At 44.9% G+C, this 18,305-nt stretch overlaps 1 protein-coding gene across 1 annotated transcript in view; it reads right to left on the bottom strand.

Annotated features, from left to right (window-relative positions):
• The window catches only part of LOC149471971 (uncharacterized), a 45,246-nt gene that overhangs the window by 22,218 nt on the left and 4,723 nt on the right, over positions 1–18,305 (bottom strand). The window contains exons 2-3 of the mRNA XM_089652694.1: positions 14,477–14,562; positions 9,571–9,699 (exon numbers count right to left, since the gene is read on the bottom strand). Coding sequence (XP_089508820.1) covers positions 9,571–9,699; positions 14,477–14,548 — 201 coding nt within the window. The 5' untranslated portion in view covers positions 14,549–14,562. The remainder of the gene's footprint in view (positions 1–9,570; positions 9,700–14,476; positions 14,563–18,305) is intronic.

Here is an 18,305-nt window from a genome sequence, read left to right as displayed (position 1 = left end):
AACTGTGCATAAACCTTCTATTCAGCCACCACTAACCAATGCTCACAAGCAGAAATGGCTGCATTGGGCAGAAAAATACATGAAGACTAATTTTCAAACAGTCTTGTTCACTGATAAATGCCGTGCAACCCTGGATGGTCCAGATGGATGGAGTAGTGGATGGTTGGTGGACGGCCACCCTGTTCCAACAAGGCTGCGACGTCAGCAAGGAGGTGGTGGAGTCATGTTTTGGGCTGGAATCATGGGAACAGAGCTGGTCGGCCCCTTTAGGGTCCCCGAAGGTGTAAAGATGACCTCTGCAAAGTATGTGGAGTTTATGACTGACCACTTTCTTCCCTGGTACAGAAGGAAGAACTATGCTCCGTAATAAAATCATCTTCATGCATGACAATGTACCATCTCATGCTGCAAAGAATACCTCTGCATCAATGGCTGCTATGAGGATAAAAGGAGAGAAAGTCATGGTGTGGCCTCCATCCTCCCCTGACCTCAATCCTATTGAGAAACTTTGGAGCATCCTCAAGCAAAAGATCTATGAGAGCGGGAAGCAGTTTACATCCAAACAGCAGCTCTAGGAGGCTATTCTGACATCTTGCAAAAAAAATTCAAGCAGAAATTGTCCAAAAACTCACAAGTTCAATGGATGCAAGACTTGTGAAGCTGCTATCAAATAAGGAGTCCTATGTTAAAATGTAACGTGACCTGTTAAAATGTTTACAAAGTTAAAATATTGTTAAAAAATTGATTGAAATAGCTTTTGATTTCAGTAAATATGCTGCAAACACAGAAAATGACAATTTTCAGTTCTTTACAACCTATAAAGTGTTTTGAAACTTACTGTGCATAATAATTTGGAACAGTGCATTGGAAGTTCATGTTTTAAAAAAATCCTGTTATCATTAGGAGGTTTGTTCAATAAAATGTGAATTGTACTCTTAATAGTTGATAACATGAGAATTATGCTGACTGTTATTTACATCAATTATTTAGGTAAATGAGAAAAATAGCATTTGCATAATAATTTGGAACAAGGTGTAGTTGTTTACAGTAGTTTACAGGCAGTTGAGGTTACATGCATTTTTTTAAAGGACAAAAATCGCATTCAGGAGTAGAGTTTACTGGTGTTTCAAACGCCAAACGCGTGTAAATGCGTTTATGTGATTTTGCGTTTAGATGCATTTTTGGGCTGGTCCTTATCCAGATGCTGTCCAGAGCCTTTTTTCTTCATCAAAAATGCATGCACAGTGTTTTTCATGCATTCAAATGGACCTAGTACACCAGTGCAGTCTGTTCCAGGTTTCGCATGCAGGAAAAAATGGTAGAACGTGCTGCATTATTTCTGCACAGAACTGGAACACATCAAAACACAGCAAAAAAGCACAAGGAGTGTTGTGTGCACTCCAGAATGCATCCGGAGGTATTACAGCACTATGTAGCTCCTCCCACAATGCCAAGCATGTGTCATGAGCCACTTTTGCTACAGTTGCAACCAGGGGCGGACTGACCATTTGGAAACTCGGGCACTGCCCGAGGGCCCAGGGTCAGTAGGTGGCCCCATGAGATACCCCTGGTACCTTTTTCATAGGATTTTTTGAGTTTGGGCAAGGACACAGGGGCCCCATGATCCCCTATTGCCCGGGGGCCCCATGAGTTGTCAGTCCGCCCCTGGTTGCAACACTCATCAGAAAGTAGTGCTCTCTCTGCTTCTGCTCTCTCTATTTCTCACAAAATGTCTGAAATAGTTATTTACTATTTTTTAGTGCATTCTGGGCATTTGAGAGGGTTTCTTAAGGTTGTCTTTTAAAATCGCTTCTAAACGAGTGCGCATGCGTGGCCGGCGGGACGGACATGTCCCATTGAGGCTCCGTCTCCCCGTCGGGTGACAGCGCCACGAAGCAGCGGGTCCCGGCCCGCAATCTATCCCAGGGGGACCCGATCCCGACAGCAACCCTCCCAGGGTCCGATCCGCCCTGGTCTGCGGCGGATCCCCTGTAGCAGGTCGGAGAAATCCGATGGGACACGTGTCCCTACGGCGAGCTCCGCACAGGCCCGCCCACCACAGCCTACACTAAACCCTGGGCAGAGGAGAGAGAGAAAAGGGGGGCTGAGAACTTCATAACAGCCCTCCTGACTAACAAGCAGAATGGTTAAGGGGGCACCCCGGCACCAGGTCCCCCCTTCTACCAAATCAATCAAGGAGGCCATGGCAAAGGCCTCCACAAAGATGGCCACCGCCCCAGCACATGGAGGCAAGAAGATGACAGGTACATATGCAGCCCTACAGGATCCGCAGCCCAGCCATCCCTACACGTCTGAGGGTGAGTCTGACACTGAAACAGATGTCCCTGCACAAACCCTGACGCCTGACCTTGCAACCCCTGACCTGTTGACCCGCTTTGAAAAAATGCTACACAAAGCCTTGAAGCAAACATCGGACCGCATCACTGCCACGCTATCTAGGGAAATCCGTGAACTAGGGCAACGCACTGCGGACCTAGAGCAGAGGGTAGATGGTCTTGATGCCACGCTTCAGACACATACGGATGACCTTGACCTCCTGCGTGACGAAAACGTAACATTATTGACACGACTGGAGGACTTTGAAAACGGGGCACGACGCTCAAATCTGCGCATCCGTGGCCTTCCGGAAACGATTGTCGACCTCCAAACGACAGTAACAGCTCTGTTCCAAGAGCTTGCCCCAGCTATCCCAATCGAAAGATTAGAATTGGATAGAGTACACCGGGCGTTAGTGCAACGACGCACGGATGGTCCACCACGTGACTTTATAGCCAAGCTCCACTTTTTCCGCACCAAGGAGCAACTCCTACAAGCTGCCCGTAACGCAGAATCTCTACAGTTCCAGGGTCATTCATACCAATTATTCCAGGATCTATGCCCCACAACAATCACCAAGCGCAGGGCTATGAAACCTTACCTACAAGTACTTCAACAACACGCTATACCGTATAGGTGGAGCTTCCCCTTTGCAGTACGATTCCGATTCCAATCCCGGGATTACACCTGCAAGACTCCAGAAGACCTACTAGACACCCTGCGGATCTTACAACTCCATTCCTCAGCAACACCTTCAGAAAGCGCCAAGCGGAGGTCCACATCCTGCTCGCCACGGAAGTCCCTCCCCACGCGTGCCACGGCAGGCCCACTCAACCTCCACAAACGGGGCCGCTTTTCATCTCCGGGTCTATCTTCACAAGATACCATGGACTGAACAGTATCTCATGTTTATCCTTCTTCTTTCCACATTATTTTAGCCACACACACCAAACGGTGTACCCCGTGGGCTGTCGTTACTGTCATTGCGGTTAATACCGTTGATATCCTCTCTTCCTCTACTTGTTAAATTCTGGTTGCTGCATTACCTGGGAATTGTTCGGCTCCCCCCTCAGGGCCCCATTTTAGTTTAGTTTGTTTGAGAGCCTAGGCTCTGGCGGCATGCGATGCTACGCCCCTTCCCCTGTGATGTCTCACTGACACTGCTAATGCCGTCTGAGTTTGGGATTGCGTGATCATCATTTATGTATTTCCTTTATGTACCTGTTTTGTTTTTTCTGTTTTTTTTTTTGTTTGGTTTTTTTTTTTGTTTTTTTGTTTTTTTTTTGTTTTCTACCGGGACCTTGCCACTTTTTATCAATCAAGTTGCTGTCATCCTCACGGACCGTGTATCTGCACACTCCAACCTAGCCCCTGTGTTATTGGTTATTTAATAACACTTGGGCTACTATTGTTCCCTAGCCCACCCTGATTCAGGGTGTCCCTGGGAACCCATCTTTTAGGCCTTCAATGGCCTCTTACGCCCCTTCTTTCCTGTTACCTCTCCCATATCGTACCCCTCCTCCCTCCTTCCAACATGACTTCAAGACTTTGCACAACACGCTCCACAGTGCCCTCATCCCCCGTCAGGCTCCACCTTGGGAGGTAGTCACATGTCATCCTTACCACTATGCGCTTTCCGATGGGTTCATTAAATATCCTTACCCTGAATGTCCAGGGCCTCAATATTCCACAGAAACGTAATAAGGCTTTCCGAACCTTTGCTACGCTTAAAGCTCATGTGGTTTGTCTACAGGAAACTCACTTCACTCCCAACTCCACTCCTAAGTTTTTTGGCCCTCGATATCCTCAGATCTATACAGCCTCTGCCGCCACCAAACGCAGGGGGGTACTGATAGCCTTTCATCGCACGACACCTTTTACGCTAGGCACCGAAATCAAAGACCCGGAGGGTCGTTACCTCCTGTTAGTAGGACAACTCCTGGATGTAGATGTCACCATTGCTGCATACTATGCCCCAAACCAAGACCCTTTACCATTCCTTTCCCACATACTCTCGGTTATAGACCACCATAAGCGCGGAACTTTAATTGTTAGCGGAGACTCTAATAGTGTAGTATATCCCTTCCTCGATAAATCCCCTCAACCATCTCCTGCCCCGTCCTCTAAACAAACTTTCCAAACTATTCTGCATCGTTACTCCTTGATAGATACATGGCGAGAACTCAACCCGGCGAAACGCCAATACACCTTCTATTCTCACCCCCACCAGTCATTCTCCAGGATACATCATATTTTCCTTACCACCGCCTCTACCCCCCGACTCCTGACTTCAGAAATAATTCCAATACCTTGGTCCGATCATTGCGCCGTATTTACGTCCCTGACCTCCCTGGCCCCATCCCCTGCTGAACCCTCTTGGATTATTAACGATAACCTGCTTGCAAACACAGCTCACTGTTTAGAAATCGAAGCAGCCCTTAAAGATTACTTTTCTCTTAACCAATCGCCTGATATTTCTCCTCTCCTGTTATGGGAAGCGCATAAACCGGTTTTGCGAGGGTTTTGCATTAGCAAAGCATCCTTCCTAAATAAAAGCAAAAGGCAGCAACGTCTCACACTAGAGCAAACCTACGATCGTTCCCATCAAGCCTTCCAGGCGGTTCCTACGCCTGCCAATCGTGAAACCCTGGAGCGATCTAGATTGGCTCTAGATCTTTTTCTCACAGATCAAGCTGAACTTTCGCTTCGTAGATCTAGACACAAATATTACACCAAGGCGAATAAACCCAATACATTCCTCGCCCTCTCACTTCGTAGGCTTGACCAGCTCACTAGACCTATCCAGATACGCACCTCTTCTGGCAACCTCACTAGTAACCCAGAACACATTCTACAGATTTTCCATAAACACCTGTCACAACTTTATTCCTCTTCTACACCTTTTGACCCCACACAAGCAGATACCCTTCTAACCCCCATTTCCTTCCCGAAACTTTCAGAGTGCCAGTTAGAGGCACGAGCGACCCATCTCCCTAGCCAAAACCTTAGATGCTATTAAAAATTTAAAACTACGTAAGCGCCCAGGACCAGATGGCTTCTCGGCCACTTATTACAAAAAATTTGCTCATCTCCTTGCACCTATCCTCACTAATGCCTTTAACGCACTACTGTCTGGCCAAATTTTTAACCATGATACATTGCAAGCGAACATTTCAATGATCCCAAAGCCGAATTCTGACGATACGCAGTGGTCCAATTATAGGCCAATCTCTCTCCTCAACATTGACGTCAAACTGTTAGCTAAAATCCTCTCTTCACGCCTTAACCTATGTATTGGCTCTCTAATTCATAATGACCAAGTGGGCTTTATCCCAACTAGGCAAGCGGGAGATAACATCAGACGTGCATCTCTTCTGGCTAACTTAGCTAAGTCTCGCAATATTCCTGCCTGTTTCCTGTCCCTAGATATCCAGAAAGCATTTGATACAGTCTCATGGCCATACCTCAGCTATATATTGCGTCGTTGGGGTTTTGGCCCACATTTTTTAACCTGGATCTTCTCGCTATACCGAGAGCCCTTGGCCAGAATTAGGTATCTGGGCCACAGGTCGGCTCAGTTCCCGATCTCCAGAGGCACGAGACAAGGCTGCCCTCTGTCCCCTCTGCTCTTTGCCCTGGCTATAGAGCCTCTGGCCCTCTTAATTAGAGCTAACCCGGATATCAGGGGACTTGAGATAGGAGGCACGCATCATAAGTTATGTCTCTTTGCGGATGACGTCTTGCTTTTTCTTACATCTCCATTGACTTCCACTCCTTCTCTACTCCGGGTCCTCAAGGCATTTGGCTCGCTCTCTGGTTTGATAATAAACCCAAATAAATCAACAGCACTCAACATCTCTCTCCCCCACTCAGAGTTGACGCACCTAAAACAGATTCTACCATTCCCTTGGTCGCTCTGTCATATCCCTTTCTTGGGTATTAAACTGACCCCTAAGTTATCGGACCTTTACGTAGCTAACTATCTTCCGATGCTAAACCATCTTTCTGCCCTCTTGACTAAATGGTCTTCCTTACCCCTCGCATGGCTAGGCAGAATAGCAGTTATCAAGATGTCAATCCTCCCAAAAATTCTATATCTATTTAGAGTCCTCCCAGTTCCAGTCCCTCCTCACTACCTCCGCACATTACAACGTCGCATTTTCTCCTATGTATGGGGCAATACTCGTCCTCGTATACCTCGCTCCACCCTATACCGTCCTAAGCTCAATGGTGGCCTAGGCCTACCTGACATCAGCAAATACTATCAAGCAGCGCATTTAGCCCAATTACCCAAATACCATGCAACCTTTCAAATCCCTCAATGGGTTGCACTTGAATCAACAGAATGTGACCCCCTATCTACAGCTAACTTACTCTGGTCGAGGCCTATAGACCGCCATTCTATAACCAACCCCATCACTTCTCACTTTTTATCCTTATGGGATAAACTGAAAACCCGATATCCCCTCCAATCACTACATAATCCTCTGCTCTCGTTTTTACGAAACCCAGCTTTTCCCCCGGCCTGGCAGACGCCCCTTTTATTCAAAGCCTGGTCCTCTTCTAATTTGCTCTGCACGCATCATTTCCTGCAGAGGAATACGTTTAAATCCTTTGCCTCGCTACAGGAAACACATGGCCTCCCAGCTTCCGAGATATTCAGATACTTACAGCTACAACACTTTTACGCTCCTTACGCTACAACTACTAATCGGCCGGATGCTATGTCTTTCTTCGAACGAACGTGTTACAAAGACCCCCATAGACATGGGCTTATTTCTTGCTTATATTCACTCTTCACTACTTCGGTTACCACGACCCCCCCTTTGTATACCCATAAGTGGGAAGTGGATTTAGGTAAGAAACTCGACCCATCTGATTGGGACCACATCTGGTCTAACACGAAATCATCTTCACAGAACATTGTAGCATTGGAAACAAATTATAAAGTTTTAACCCGCTGGTACTTGGTCCCAGCGAGAATCGCAAAATTTACCCTTAATTACTCGCCCAACTGTTTTAGAGGCTGTACAGACTTAGGAACACACTACCATGTGTGGCGGGAATGCCCAGTGGCCCGAGCCTTTTGGGATGAAATCTTCACCATGATATCTACACTTAGCACTATCACTCTATGACCTGATCCAACAACAGCCCTACTTAATCAGTGCCCCCCTGGCGTCTCAAACTCACAATTCAAGCTCCTTATGCAAGTTACAACAGCGGCTAAGCAGGTCATAGCGAAATCCTGGAAATCCCCCACCCTAAGTGTTGCTGCCGTCAAAACCAGAATAACACAACCCATGATACATGCGAAGGTGGAAACCACAATTTTAGACACGATCCCTAAATTTTTACACATATGGAGCCCCTGGGTAGAGCGCTTCCTCCCACCTAACTTTGATGAATCACTCCTTCTCCCATGATTTCAGTACTGTACGCCTAGGATACTGTCAATGGTCCTTCGTAGGCGGCACGTAGAGCTCGCTGTAAGCTTGTTGAATGCTCATGGAGTCATTGTTGTTGTTCCTTTTCCCATACCCTCCCTTCCTCCTCCGTCTGATCCCCCTCCAAACTTCTCCCTATTTCTTAAATGTATATAGGAGACGCTACCTTGATTGGCTGGGACGATAATGTCATCTATTGCCGACTTTTATATTCCTGCTTTTGCTAGAATTGTATAGACATTCTTAATGTGATCCTCATTCACTTTTCTTTAATGTCCTACTGCCTCTTCAATGTCTACTGTATATCAACTAAGTCTCCCTGATTGTGTTGTCAAAGTTTTCTTTCTTGTTAATAAAAATGTTTGAACAAGAAAAACGCTTCTAAACACAAACGCTCATAAACACGGTAGGTAAACTCGGCTAAAGTGACATTTTTAACCTACGTTTTCTAGCAGTTTCCAGCGTTCAGAAAAGTTTTTCAAATGCCCTGTGTGCATAAGCCCTTATGATCATTTCCTAGCATGTCGCATGCTTGCAGCAACCAACACTATCAAGCTTGTAGCATCATCCATCTCATATAATTTCCCCATGTTGCAATTGCTACAGCATTTAACTATCCTCCTGCACACTGGACGTTTTTACAGCGGCTGTTCTTGGCTTTTGACGCTTTTCCTCTACAGCCAGTAAACTCCCCAGCATGTTATCCTATGTGTCCATGCACACATAGACTGTAATCAACATTTTTGTGCAGGGACGTTTTTTGGCTGAAAAAAAACCCCAGAACTAGTGGGTTTTTAGAGGAGTTTTTCAGCTGTAAAAACGCTCTAATGCTGAAAAATTATTTTTATTATTATACAGTATTTATATAGCGCCAGCTCAGTGCTGTACATTATAATGGGAGACAGTACACGAGACAGTACTGTAACAATACAATACAATACAACACATGAGGGGTTCGATGGCCCTGCTCCTTGGAGCTTACAATCTAGGAGGGAGGGGAGAGTGGTACAGGAGGAAATAGCTGTGGGGGATGGAGTGGTGGGAAGAGCGGTGGAGATCTGCAAATTAGGTGAGGGCTGGGTAGGCTTCTCTGAAGAGATGGGATTTCAGGGTGCACCTGAAGGTGAGGAGGGAAGGTGACAGTCTGATGGATTGGGTTAGTGAGTTCCAGAGGATGGGGGAAGCCCTGGAGAAGTCCGGGAGATGGGCATGGGAGGAGGAGACCAGGGAACTGGAGAGAAGGAGGTCTTGTGAGGAGCGGAGAGTGTGTTTTGGGTGGTTTTGGGTAGTAGATAGATATCAGGTCGGTGCATGAAAAATGTGGCATAACGTGGTAAAACACCACAAACAGGTGTTTTTGGACTTTGTTTGACCAAAAAAATATTTTTTTTTCTGTAAACAAATGCAAACATGGAAAAACACTGCTAACCGCTAATGCAAAAACTCTAAAAAAAGCTACAAAACTCACATTTTTAAAGTGACTTTACACAGCTAACGTTACCAGCGTTATCAAAACACCCAGTGTGCATGGAGTCTGCACCTTACACAGTCTGGAGCCATTTTTTCCTTGAATTAGTGATTTATTTTGGTGGCATGACTGAGCTACTGAAAATTTTTTGTGTAACATAGCCCTAAATGGTGTTAGCTTGTAGAACTAGACTATCACAAACTATGTAAAATCTTTATTATCAAATCCTTTTTACATTCACACAGAGTACCTTCCATTGTGTAGAATAAGGGACAGAATGCAGCAAAACATACACCCATATTTCTGCCATTCACTTACCTGCTTATTGATAGGATGATACATTATAAAATAGCTATCAGGATTGATACCTTCAGGAAAAGCAGACCACTCTGTGAAAAGTGCAACAGATCCCATATTTCTTTCATCACATTCCATATTATGTACAATCTACAAGAGAAAATGCAAACTTTGGCTCACACATGTAAAGTTCCATATAGTGTTCATTTAAGCAGTCCAACTGTTCTTTCCTTGCTTCCAGTGGCGGATTCGCACTGTTAAAAGGTGGTAAATTGCATCAAGCTGACATTTCTAATCTGCATAGGAACGGAAGGAAAAGACAATAGGGTTGGTTTACTAAAATTGAAGAGTGCAAAACATGGTGCATCTGTGCATGGCAGCCAATCAGCTTCTGACTTCAACTCATTCAGTTAAGCTTTGACAAAAAAAATGGAAGATGACTGGCTTCTATGCAGAGCTGCACCAAATTTTGCACTCTCCAATTTTAGCAAATCAACCCGAGTGTGTTGTACACAGTCATGACACAACAATTGTATTGCATCTTCCTAAAGCTGATTACAGGGGTGTACATACTAATGCAGGCCATAGATGGGGAGAAAACCGGCCGATTTTTCTTAAAAAAAAGAAAAATTGGTCGTTCAAGAGGCCGACATTACCAGGAATGGTAAAAAAAATCGGCTGATTTTCATCCTGTCTACAGCCGGCAAAAAGTGTCCCTGCAGAGAGCTCCACTATTTCTTTGACAGGTCTTTGACATTTATAGCAGCTGCAACATTGTATCTATTTGTATCCATTTCGGATACAGATGTTTTTATTCGGAAACAAATAGATACAATGTTGCAACCGCTATAAATGTCAAAGAACTGTCAAAGAAATAGCGGAGCTCTCTGCAGGGACACTTTTTGCCACACTGGAATTCTTCTTCTTCTTCATCCTCTTCTTCTTCTTCATCTTCTTAATCCTCCTCTTCTTCATCCTCTTCTTCTTCTTCATCCTCTTCTTCTCTTCTTCTTCATCTTCTTCTTTTTCTTCCTCTTCTTCTTCTTCCTCTTCTTCTTCTTCTTCTTCTTCTTCCTCTTCTTCTTCATCCTCTTCTTCTTCTTCCTCCTCTCCTTCTTCTTCTTCATCTTCTTCTTCTTCCTCTTCTTCTTCTTCATCCTCTTCTTCTTCTTTCTTCTTTTTGTCTTCCTCTTGCAGGTCACTGCTCATGCGCAGATTTTTTATCGGTAAAAAGATCGGCCGATTTGCCCACAATTGCCGCGAAAATCGGCTGATCTTTTTCCAACTTTACCAATAAAAAAATCTGCCAAAATACCGAAAAACAGCCAACCTATTAACCCACTAACGATCCGAAAATCGGCCGATTTTATTTTCAGCCTAAAAATCGGCCAATTTTCGACCCATCTATGGCCTGCATAAAGCTGGGTCACTCAGAATCTGGTGCAGCTGTGCATGATATCTAATCAGCTTCTAACCTCAGCTTGTTCAATTAAGATTTGGAAATAAAACCTGGAAGCTGATTGCAGAGGCATAACTAGAACCTTCAGGGCCCCAGTGCAAGAAACCATGAAGGGCCCCCCTAACCCCCTCCCTTCCCTCTGAGTCCAGGGGCCTCTACTCCAATTGTGGTCCCTTTATTACGGTCCTGCAGCAGTACCATTCCACATGTTCTGCAGTGGGCTCCCTTTCTACCACTTGGGTAGGGTTGCCACCTTTTCTTCAAGCCAAACCCAAACATTTTAGTGGCGCATGGCAAATTTTTTGTAGTATACACTATACATATATTTTGTGAATAAATAACATTTCTAATCATATGGATTTATTCACAAGAGTCCCTCCTTGCATCAAAGTCTACAGAATTCCCTCTTTACATCTGGATCTGCAGAGTTCCCCTTCACATCTGAATCTGCAGAGTTCCCTTTCACATTTGAATCTGCAGAGTTCCCCCTTTACATCAGAATCCGCAGAGTTCTCCTATACATTTAAATCTGCAGTTTCCCCTTCACATCTGAACTCGCAGAGTTCCCTTACACTGTAAGAGATGACTCTGCAGACTCTGATGTCAGGGAGAACTCTTAGGACTCTAATTTAAGGGGGAACACTGCGAACTGTAATGTAAGAAGGAACCCTGCAGACTCTGGTGTAAGGGGAACTCTGATATAAGGGAGTCTCTGGTAACCAGAGCCCCACTTATATCAATGTTCCCAGAATTCCCCTTTAATCAAGGTTTCTAGAGCAACCCTTACATCAGAGTTAGTAGAGCCTTCCTACATCAAAGTCCACATAGGCCCCCACCATCAGAGTCCGCAGAGGCCCCCACCATCAGAGTCTGCAGAGCCCCCCACCATCAGAGTCTGTAGAGACCCCCACCATCAGAGTCCAAAGAGCCTCCCACCATCAGAGTCTGAAGAACCCTCCTATATCAAAGTCCACAGAGCCCCCCTACATCCGAGTCCAGAGAGCCCCCGACCATCAGAGTTTGCAGAGCCACCCTACATAAGAATCCATAAAGCCCCCCTATATCAGAGCCCGCAAAGCCCCCCACCATCAGAGCCCACAGAGCCTCCCTACATAAGAGTCTGCAGAGCCTCCCACCATCAAAATCCATGAGCCCTCCTATATAAAAGTCCACAGACCCCCCCTACAACAGAGTCTGCAGAGCCCCCCATACATCAGAGTCCGAAGAGCCCTCCACCATCAGAGTCTGTAGAGCCTTCCTACATAAGAATCCACAGAGGCCCCCTACATCAGAGTCTGCAGAACCCCCCACCATCGGAGTCTGCAGAGCCTCTCTACATAAGAATCCGCAGAGCCCCCCTACATCAAAGTCCATGGAGATCCCATCATCAGAGTCTGCAGAGCCCCCCTACATCAGAGTCCACAGAGCCCCCTACATCAGAGTCCAAAGAACCCACCTCCATCAGAGTCTGCATATCCCCCCTACAGAGAATTTCCATTTACACTGTAAGGGAGATCTCTATAGACTCTGGAATGTAAATAGGAACTCTGATTTAAGGAGGGGCTCTGATGCAAGGGGGAATGCTGTGAACTCTGGTGTAAAGAGGAACTCTGATGTAAGGAGGTCTCTGCTCACCAAAGTCCCCCTTACATCAGAGTCCACAGAACACCCCTTACATCAGAGCCCCTCTTACATTATTGTTCTGGGAGGCAGGATGAGGTGGCTTTACTCACAAGATGCCTCGATGAATGAATGGGCTGTTGGCACCATTCCTCTTCCTGCTGTGCAGCTTCAGTCAAATGTCCCTGGCTCTGCTCTTCCTCCACCCGCCCTCTCCTCCTGTGTCTGCCTCACCCACTTCCCACCCACACATTGCTAAGACAGTGCCAGAGAGTGTGGGTAGGAAGTGGGTGAGGCAGACACAGGAGGAGAAGGAGGGATAGGAGGAGGAGCAGAGCCAGCTGTCTCTCTCTCCTCTCCCAATTGTGCGCAGGAGGACGATGGTCAGTACTGGCTCTGGCCTGCCTGCAAGAGAATCTGACCTCAGAGCCCTGCAGCCAGCAACACTCGGGAGACACAATATGGGATCTTGGCCCCCCCAAAGTAGAGAAACTCCAGGGCCCGGTCACAAGAGCAACTTTTGCGACCCTGCTAGTTCCTCCACTGGCTTATTGATTTCTATGCAGAAGTGCATGAGATTCTAAGCAAATTAGTACATTATCCCCACACTGTCTTTATACCTTCTTCTTATGAGTTACCAAATTAATGTTTGGGCCTTTCCTAATCTTTCATTGTGTGTTCACCCAGATCCTTCCACTACACAACTGCTGGTATACCTAAAGTGACCATGTACAGGGACTATGCACACTGAAATATTTACATTCAAAACAAGTACTAAAAGAGCACTTACCACTCATGCTACTGCCATTATACATGAATGGTCAAGCTATGGTAAGGGGATTCTTCTGCAGGTGGAAGGGAACTGACGTCAATGGACCTATTGCCTAGTATTTTGCATGTTCAAATAAGGTACAATGCACAGACAACAGAAATGGACTGGTTTTCTCAGTGCTTGTTCACACTATTGTACTGCTTTGCAGTGTTTTGGGGCAAAGTCATGATTGGATCATCGACCTTTAGTCCTCATGCACACTGGACATTTTTACAGCTGCTGTTTTTGGCTTTTGACATTTTTTCCTACAGCTAGTAAACCCCCCAGCATGTTATCCTATGTGTCCATGCACACATAGGCTGTAATCAGCGTTTTTTGGCTGGGATGCAGGGGCGAACTGACAACTCATGGGGCCCTCGGGCAATAGGGGATCATGAGGCCCCTGTGTCCTTGCCCAAACTCAAAAAAGCCTATGAAAAAGGTACCAGGGGCATCTCATGGGGCCCCCTACTGACCCCGGGCCCTTGGGCAGTGCCTGAGTTTCCAAATGGTCAGTCCGCCCCTGCTGGGATGTTTTTTGGCTGGAAAAAAAAAAACAAGGACTAGTTTTTTAGCTGAAAAAACACTCTAACGCTGAAAAATGTGGCAAAACATGGTAAATCGCCACAAAACCAGCGTTTTTGGACTTTTTTTTACCAAAAAAAAATTTTTTTAAATGCTAAAAAACGCAAAACGGGAAAACGCGGGAAAACACAGGAAAACGTGGCAAAATGCCGCTAAGCGCTAATGCAAAAAAGCTAAAAAAAAGCTGAAAAACTCACATTTTTAACATGACTTTACACAGCTAACGTTACCCGCGTTATCAAAACATCCAGTGTGCATGAGGACTTATTCTACAAAATGGAGACTCAAAGGTTTCACCTGGATAGGAAATGAGAATAAATCTCCTGAATTAGGAAAACAATGGGTCCTAAACCTTCCCCCATAAAAAAATTGGCCAGAGATAGGCTTCAATCAACATTTGCTTTAAAACTTTATTCAGATAATAGCTGGTCTTCAAAATCTTATCTTCATACCTGGAAAATACTTTTAAAAAGCAGAAGATGAAGAGTTAAGCTGTCCATCGAGTTGCGGCTGAGATGTTTCATTTGTCAGACGTTTCCTAGCATGACAACAACATTATTGCAGTATTGTAAACAAGGGATATATTTATGTAGAGAAACAACATTGTAAAAAAAAATTGTGAAAATGAAGACTTAGGTGTCCGTTTATGAACCAGCGGTAATAGATCGCTGCTCCGTTCTCTGGAATTCTCAGAGAACACAGTTCTCCTGTGAATGCCTTTTATGAAGCGGTGTAGATCAGTTCTCAGAACGAAGGGAGAACAGTCTACGAACGCTGGAGAACGGTCTACAAACGCTGGAAAACTGCTGATTTTACTATAATCTCGCGAGATTACAGTAAGAGATCAGTTTACTAAACAGAGGTAAATTATCGCTGCTTAGTTTGCAGTCCCTCCGATTCTCCAGCTCTGGGCTGGAGAATCTGGAGGGAGAACACATATCTCCAGTGAAGGGCTGAACATGTTTTCCGCTGATCTCCTGAGTGTCATAAACTGTGAATGACCAGAGAATAGCTGCGATCCTCTAAATCGCAGCTATTCTCTGTGTCATAAATGGACACCTTTGAGCAGTAGTCCCCCCCACTTAATATACAGTACAGTAGGTATTACAGTAATAATGCACACACAATATCAAATCTATGTTCTATCAATTATTTAGCTCTTTCATATATGGCAAGTGCAACAGAGTTGGGGTTTTTTGCCAGATATTACAGATTCTTACCTGATCTGGATGAGGCTTTGTTGTGAAAAATCTGTTAATGCATACACTAAAGCGGAGGTCAGCAACCAGTAGATCGCAATCTACCAGTAGATCTCGTCCAGGTGATTGGTAGATCACGGATTGGGCTTGCTGACCCACCATCCCAGAGTATCAAACAGAGTGCAATGCAGAGGGCCTACTTGTAAAATTGGAGTTGTAGTAGTGACCAAGAGCTACATAAGTGATGCCTCCTCTGTAGTGCTGGCTCCTGTTCCATGTGGAGTGATACCAACTGCACTCCACCTTTTATCCTGGCTAGCGGTCTCCAGAGTGGTGCCAGCAGCAAGAAAGAAGACATCTTCAGGTCTGTGTGAAGCCTTACACTGGGCATAATAAGACAGGGCTGCTTTCACAATGATGTGCTGCGGTTTACCCACACCGCAGGTGCAGTGCAGTGTACCTGCAGCTTTCCTATGGGTTTGCTGTGCTTAGCCATAGACTTCTATTATATCCTGCGGGTTTAGTGCACTTTCTGAAAGAGCACCAATACTCCTGAAAGCATAACGATAGATAAAGCATAAAGAAAGATATAATAGAAGTTTTTGGCAAAGCACAGCTAACCCAGGAAAGTCACAGATTTTCGGTGTAGGTAAACCTCAGCCCATCAGTGTGAAAGCAGCTTTATAGAGGGCTCAGAACAGTAAGGGTTCATTTACATTTGCAGTTTGGGGCGTGGTAAACCCTCATAGTTAAGATATGTCTTTACCTCTCCCGTCCCAACCGCACTCCCTTTAGCTGCAGATGCCAGGGGTATACCCATTTTGCAGCCGCAGCAGGAGTTATATGCCCTCTAATGGTTGGTGGGTGTAGCACCTGCCAAACATGACCCCTACTCATCTACATGGAGTGTGGATCATGCTGGTTCCTCATTGCACATTGCAGATACCACAAATCAACTGTGATTCCTGCTGTGAATTGGAGAAACGATTGAGAGAAGAACCCATGTTTAACTCCTTGACGCTGATGTAACACAAATATGCAGCCTCACAGAACTCAGCTTTTTTCCATGGGGCCGCGTATTTGCGTACCTGTCTTTGTGCTGGGAGCGCGCCACACAGCACGCTCCCAGCACAAATACTGGGGTGTCACTGAGAGCCCCGGGTCCCGTTATAACGATCGGGACCCGGGACTCCCGATTCCAGGTCACATGATCGCCGTGATAGCCTCTTATTGGCTATCACAGTGATCAGTCACTGTACAGCCCTGCCCCCTGTTTTTTCCTCTCTCTATGAATGGAGGAGAGAGATACATTGTATCTCTCTAACTCCTGGCATAGAGGGGAAAAAATGTTTGTTAAGAAAATAAAAATATAACAAAATAAAAGAAAAAATAAAGAAAAAATACCTAGATCAAGTTTTGATCTAGTTCAGTGCCAGGGTAAGTGTTTGGGTCAAGGTCAGGGTCAAAGGTCAAGGTCAAAAGGTCAGGGTCAAAGGTCAGGATTTTTTTTTTTTTTAATTGGTATTAGTGTCAGTTAGTGTCAGTGTGTTTTAGGTGAACAAAAAACAAAATGTGCACTATTTTTTCTGGGCTGTACTATGGGTACAAACAACATATAACATACACATATATGGTATCGTTGCAATCATCAAGAGCTGGAAAATTTATTTTGGGTTGTTCTTTGGTGGTAGGTTATGGTAGTAACAAGAAACACACAACTAAATTTAAAAAAAAATGATTTTTTTTTACTATTTTGGGCCAACTTTCCTTTGATAATAATAAAAAATCAGGAGATATCCATTAGCATTTACCACCAAACGAAAGCCTAATTTGTCCTGAAATAAAACAAGGTATAATTCATCTGGATGTACAAAGTAGCTGTGATGATATGTACGGTTTTACTAACACATGTCAACGTTGCAAAATTGTGCTTAGGCGTTAAGATTTGTTTTATCCTTAGGTGTGAAGGGGTTAAAGTTGCTCACACATGTGCAATTTGACTCTTAATACTTAGGGGTCAACACCAGTTGGTGAGTATGGGAACAAAGGAGGGGAGCATAGCACCACCAAATTGCTATTGCACCGTTGCACTTTGTTTTATGGACTGCACTTGTTTCACTTTGTTGGACTATTAAGCATATGAACTGAAATTTATAAATAATGTGATATATGTCAAAGAGCAGTGCTGTTAAATTATAGTAGTGTGGTATTTGAAGGTTTTGTCCTTTTAAACAGCAAGCAGTTCTACATATTCTGGTTTTTCACATAATAATTTTTTTATTGTATTTATTAATTTATTGTTGGTGGGATTTCACATTTTGCTTGATTTAGTGTTGATATTTGGCACAGAACATAGTGCAGGGATATTAAATATAATTTAACTCTATGAGTTACGTCCAATGAGGTGCCTGCCACCTCCTGGGCTTCTCTCTATTATTTATATCTGAAAAGTTTATTGTGCTTCTGCAATGTAGCTTCCAGAACTGGAGCTCCAACACTGGTCAAGTGTAGATACAGTGCAGCTACAATGCCTGCCCCTCCCCTCCTCCTGTTCAATCACAGAAGCCTTTGTATGGTGTTAACTCATTTACAAAATACAAAGGTGTCTGTGAATTGGCAGCAGAGGAGAGGGATGGTACATAGCTGCTCTCTGTACTAATCTTCTCTCTCACAGACTCCAGTGTGGAGTGTATCCTCTGGCAGAGCGCTAAGCCTGTCAGAAATATATAATAGAGATAAGCCCATGATGTAGCAGGCAGATATTAGGACTTAACTAATAGCACCGATTAGAAAGGTTCCATTGCCGATCATAGGGTAAGACTTGTCATGTGATTTATCATTGTCAAATCGCATGACAAGTTGCATCAGTGTGAACCAGGGCTGAGAGACTGAGCCAGCCACTCCTACCCCCTCCACAGCCTGGCGCTCCAGTGAGTGCTGGAGGGGCAGAGCAGAGAACCGGTGACTGACAGTCACTGGCTCTGTGCTCACTGAAAACTGAGAACTGAGTGATCATTAGTCTTTTGATTGCTCAGTTCTCAGTCTTAGAGATGGCAGGGGACAGATGCAGTATTGGACTGAT

Source organism: Staurois parvus, unplaced genomic scaffold (assembly GCF_062004578.1).
Source record: "Staurois parvus isolate SC_StPar_1 unplaced genomic scaffold, SC_StPar_1.0 ptg000025l, whole genome shotgun sequence".
Taxonomy (NCBI): Eukaryota; Metazoa; Chordata; class Amphibia; order Anura; family Ranidae; genus Staurois; species Staurois parvus.
This window is presented reverse-complemented; position numbering and strand designations above follow the sequence as displayed.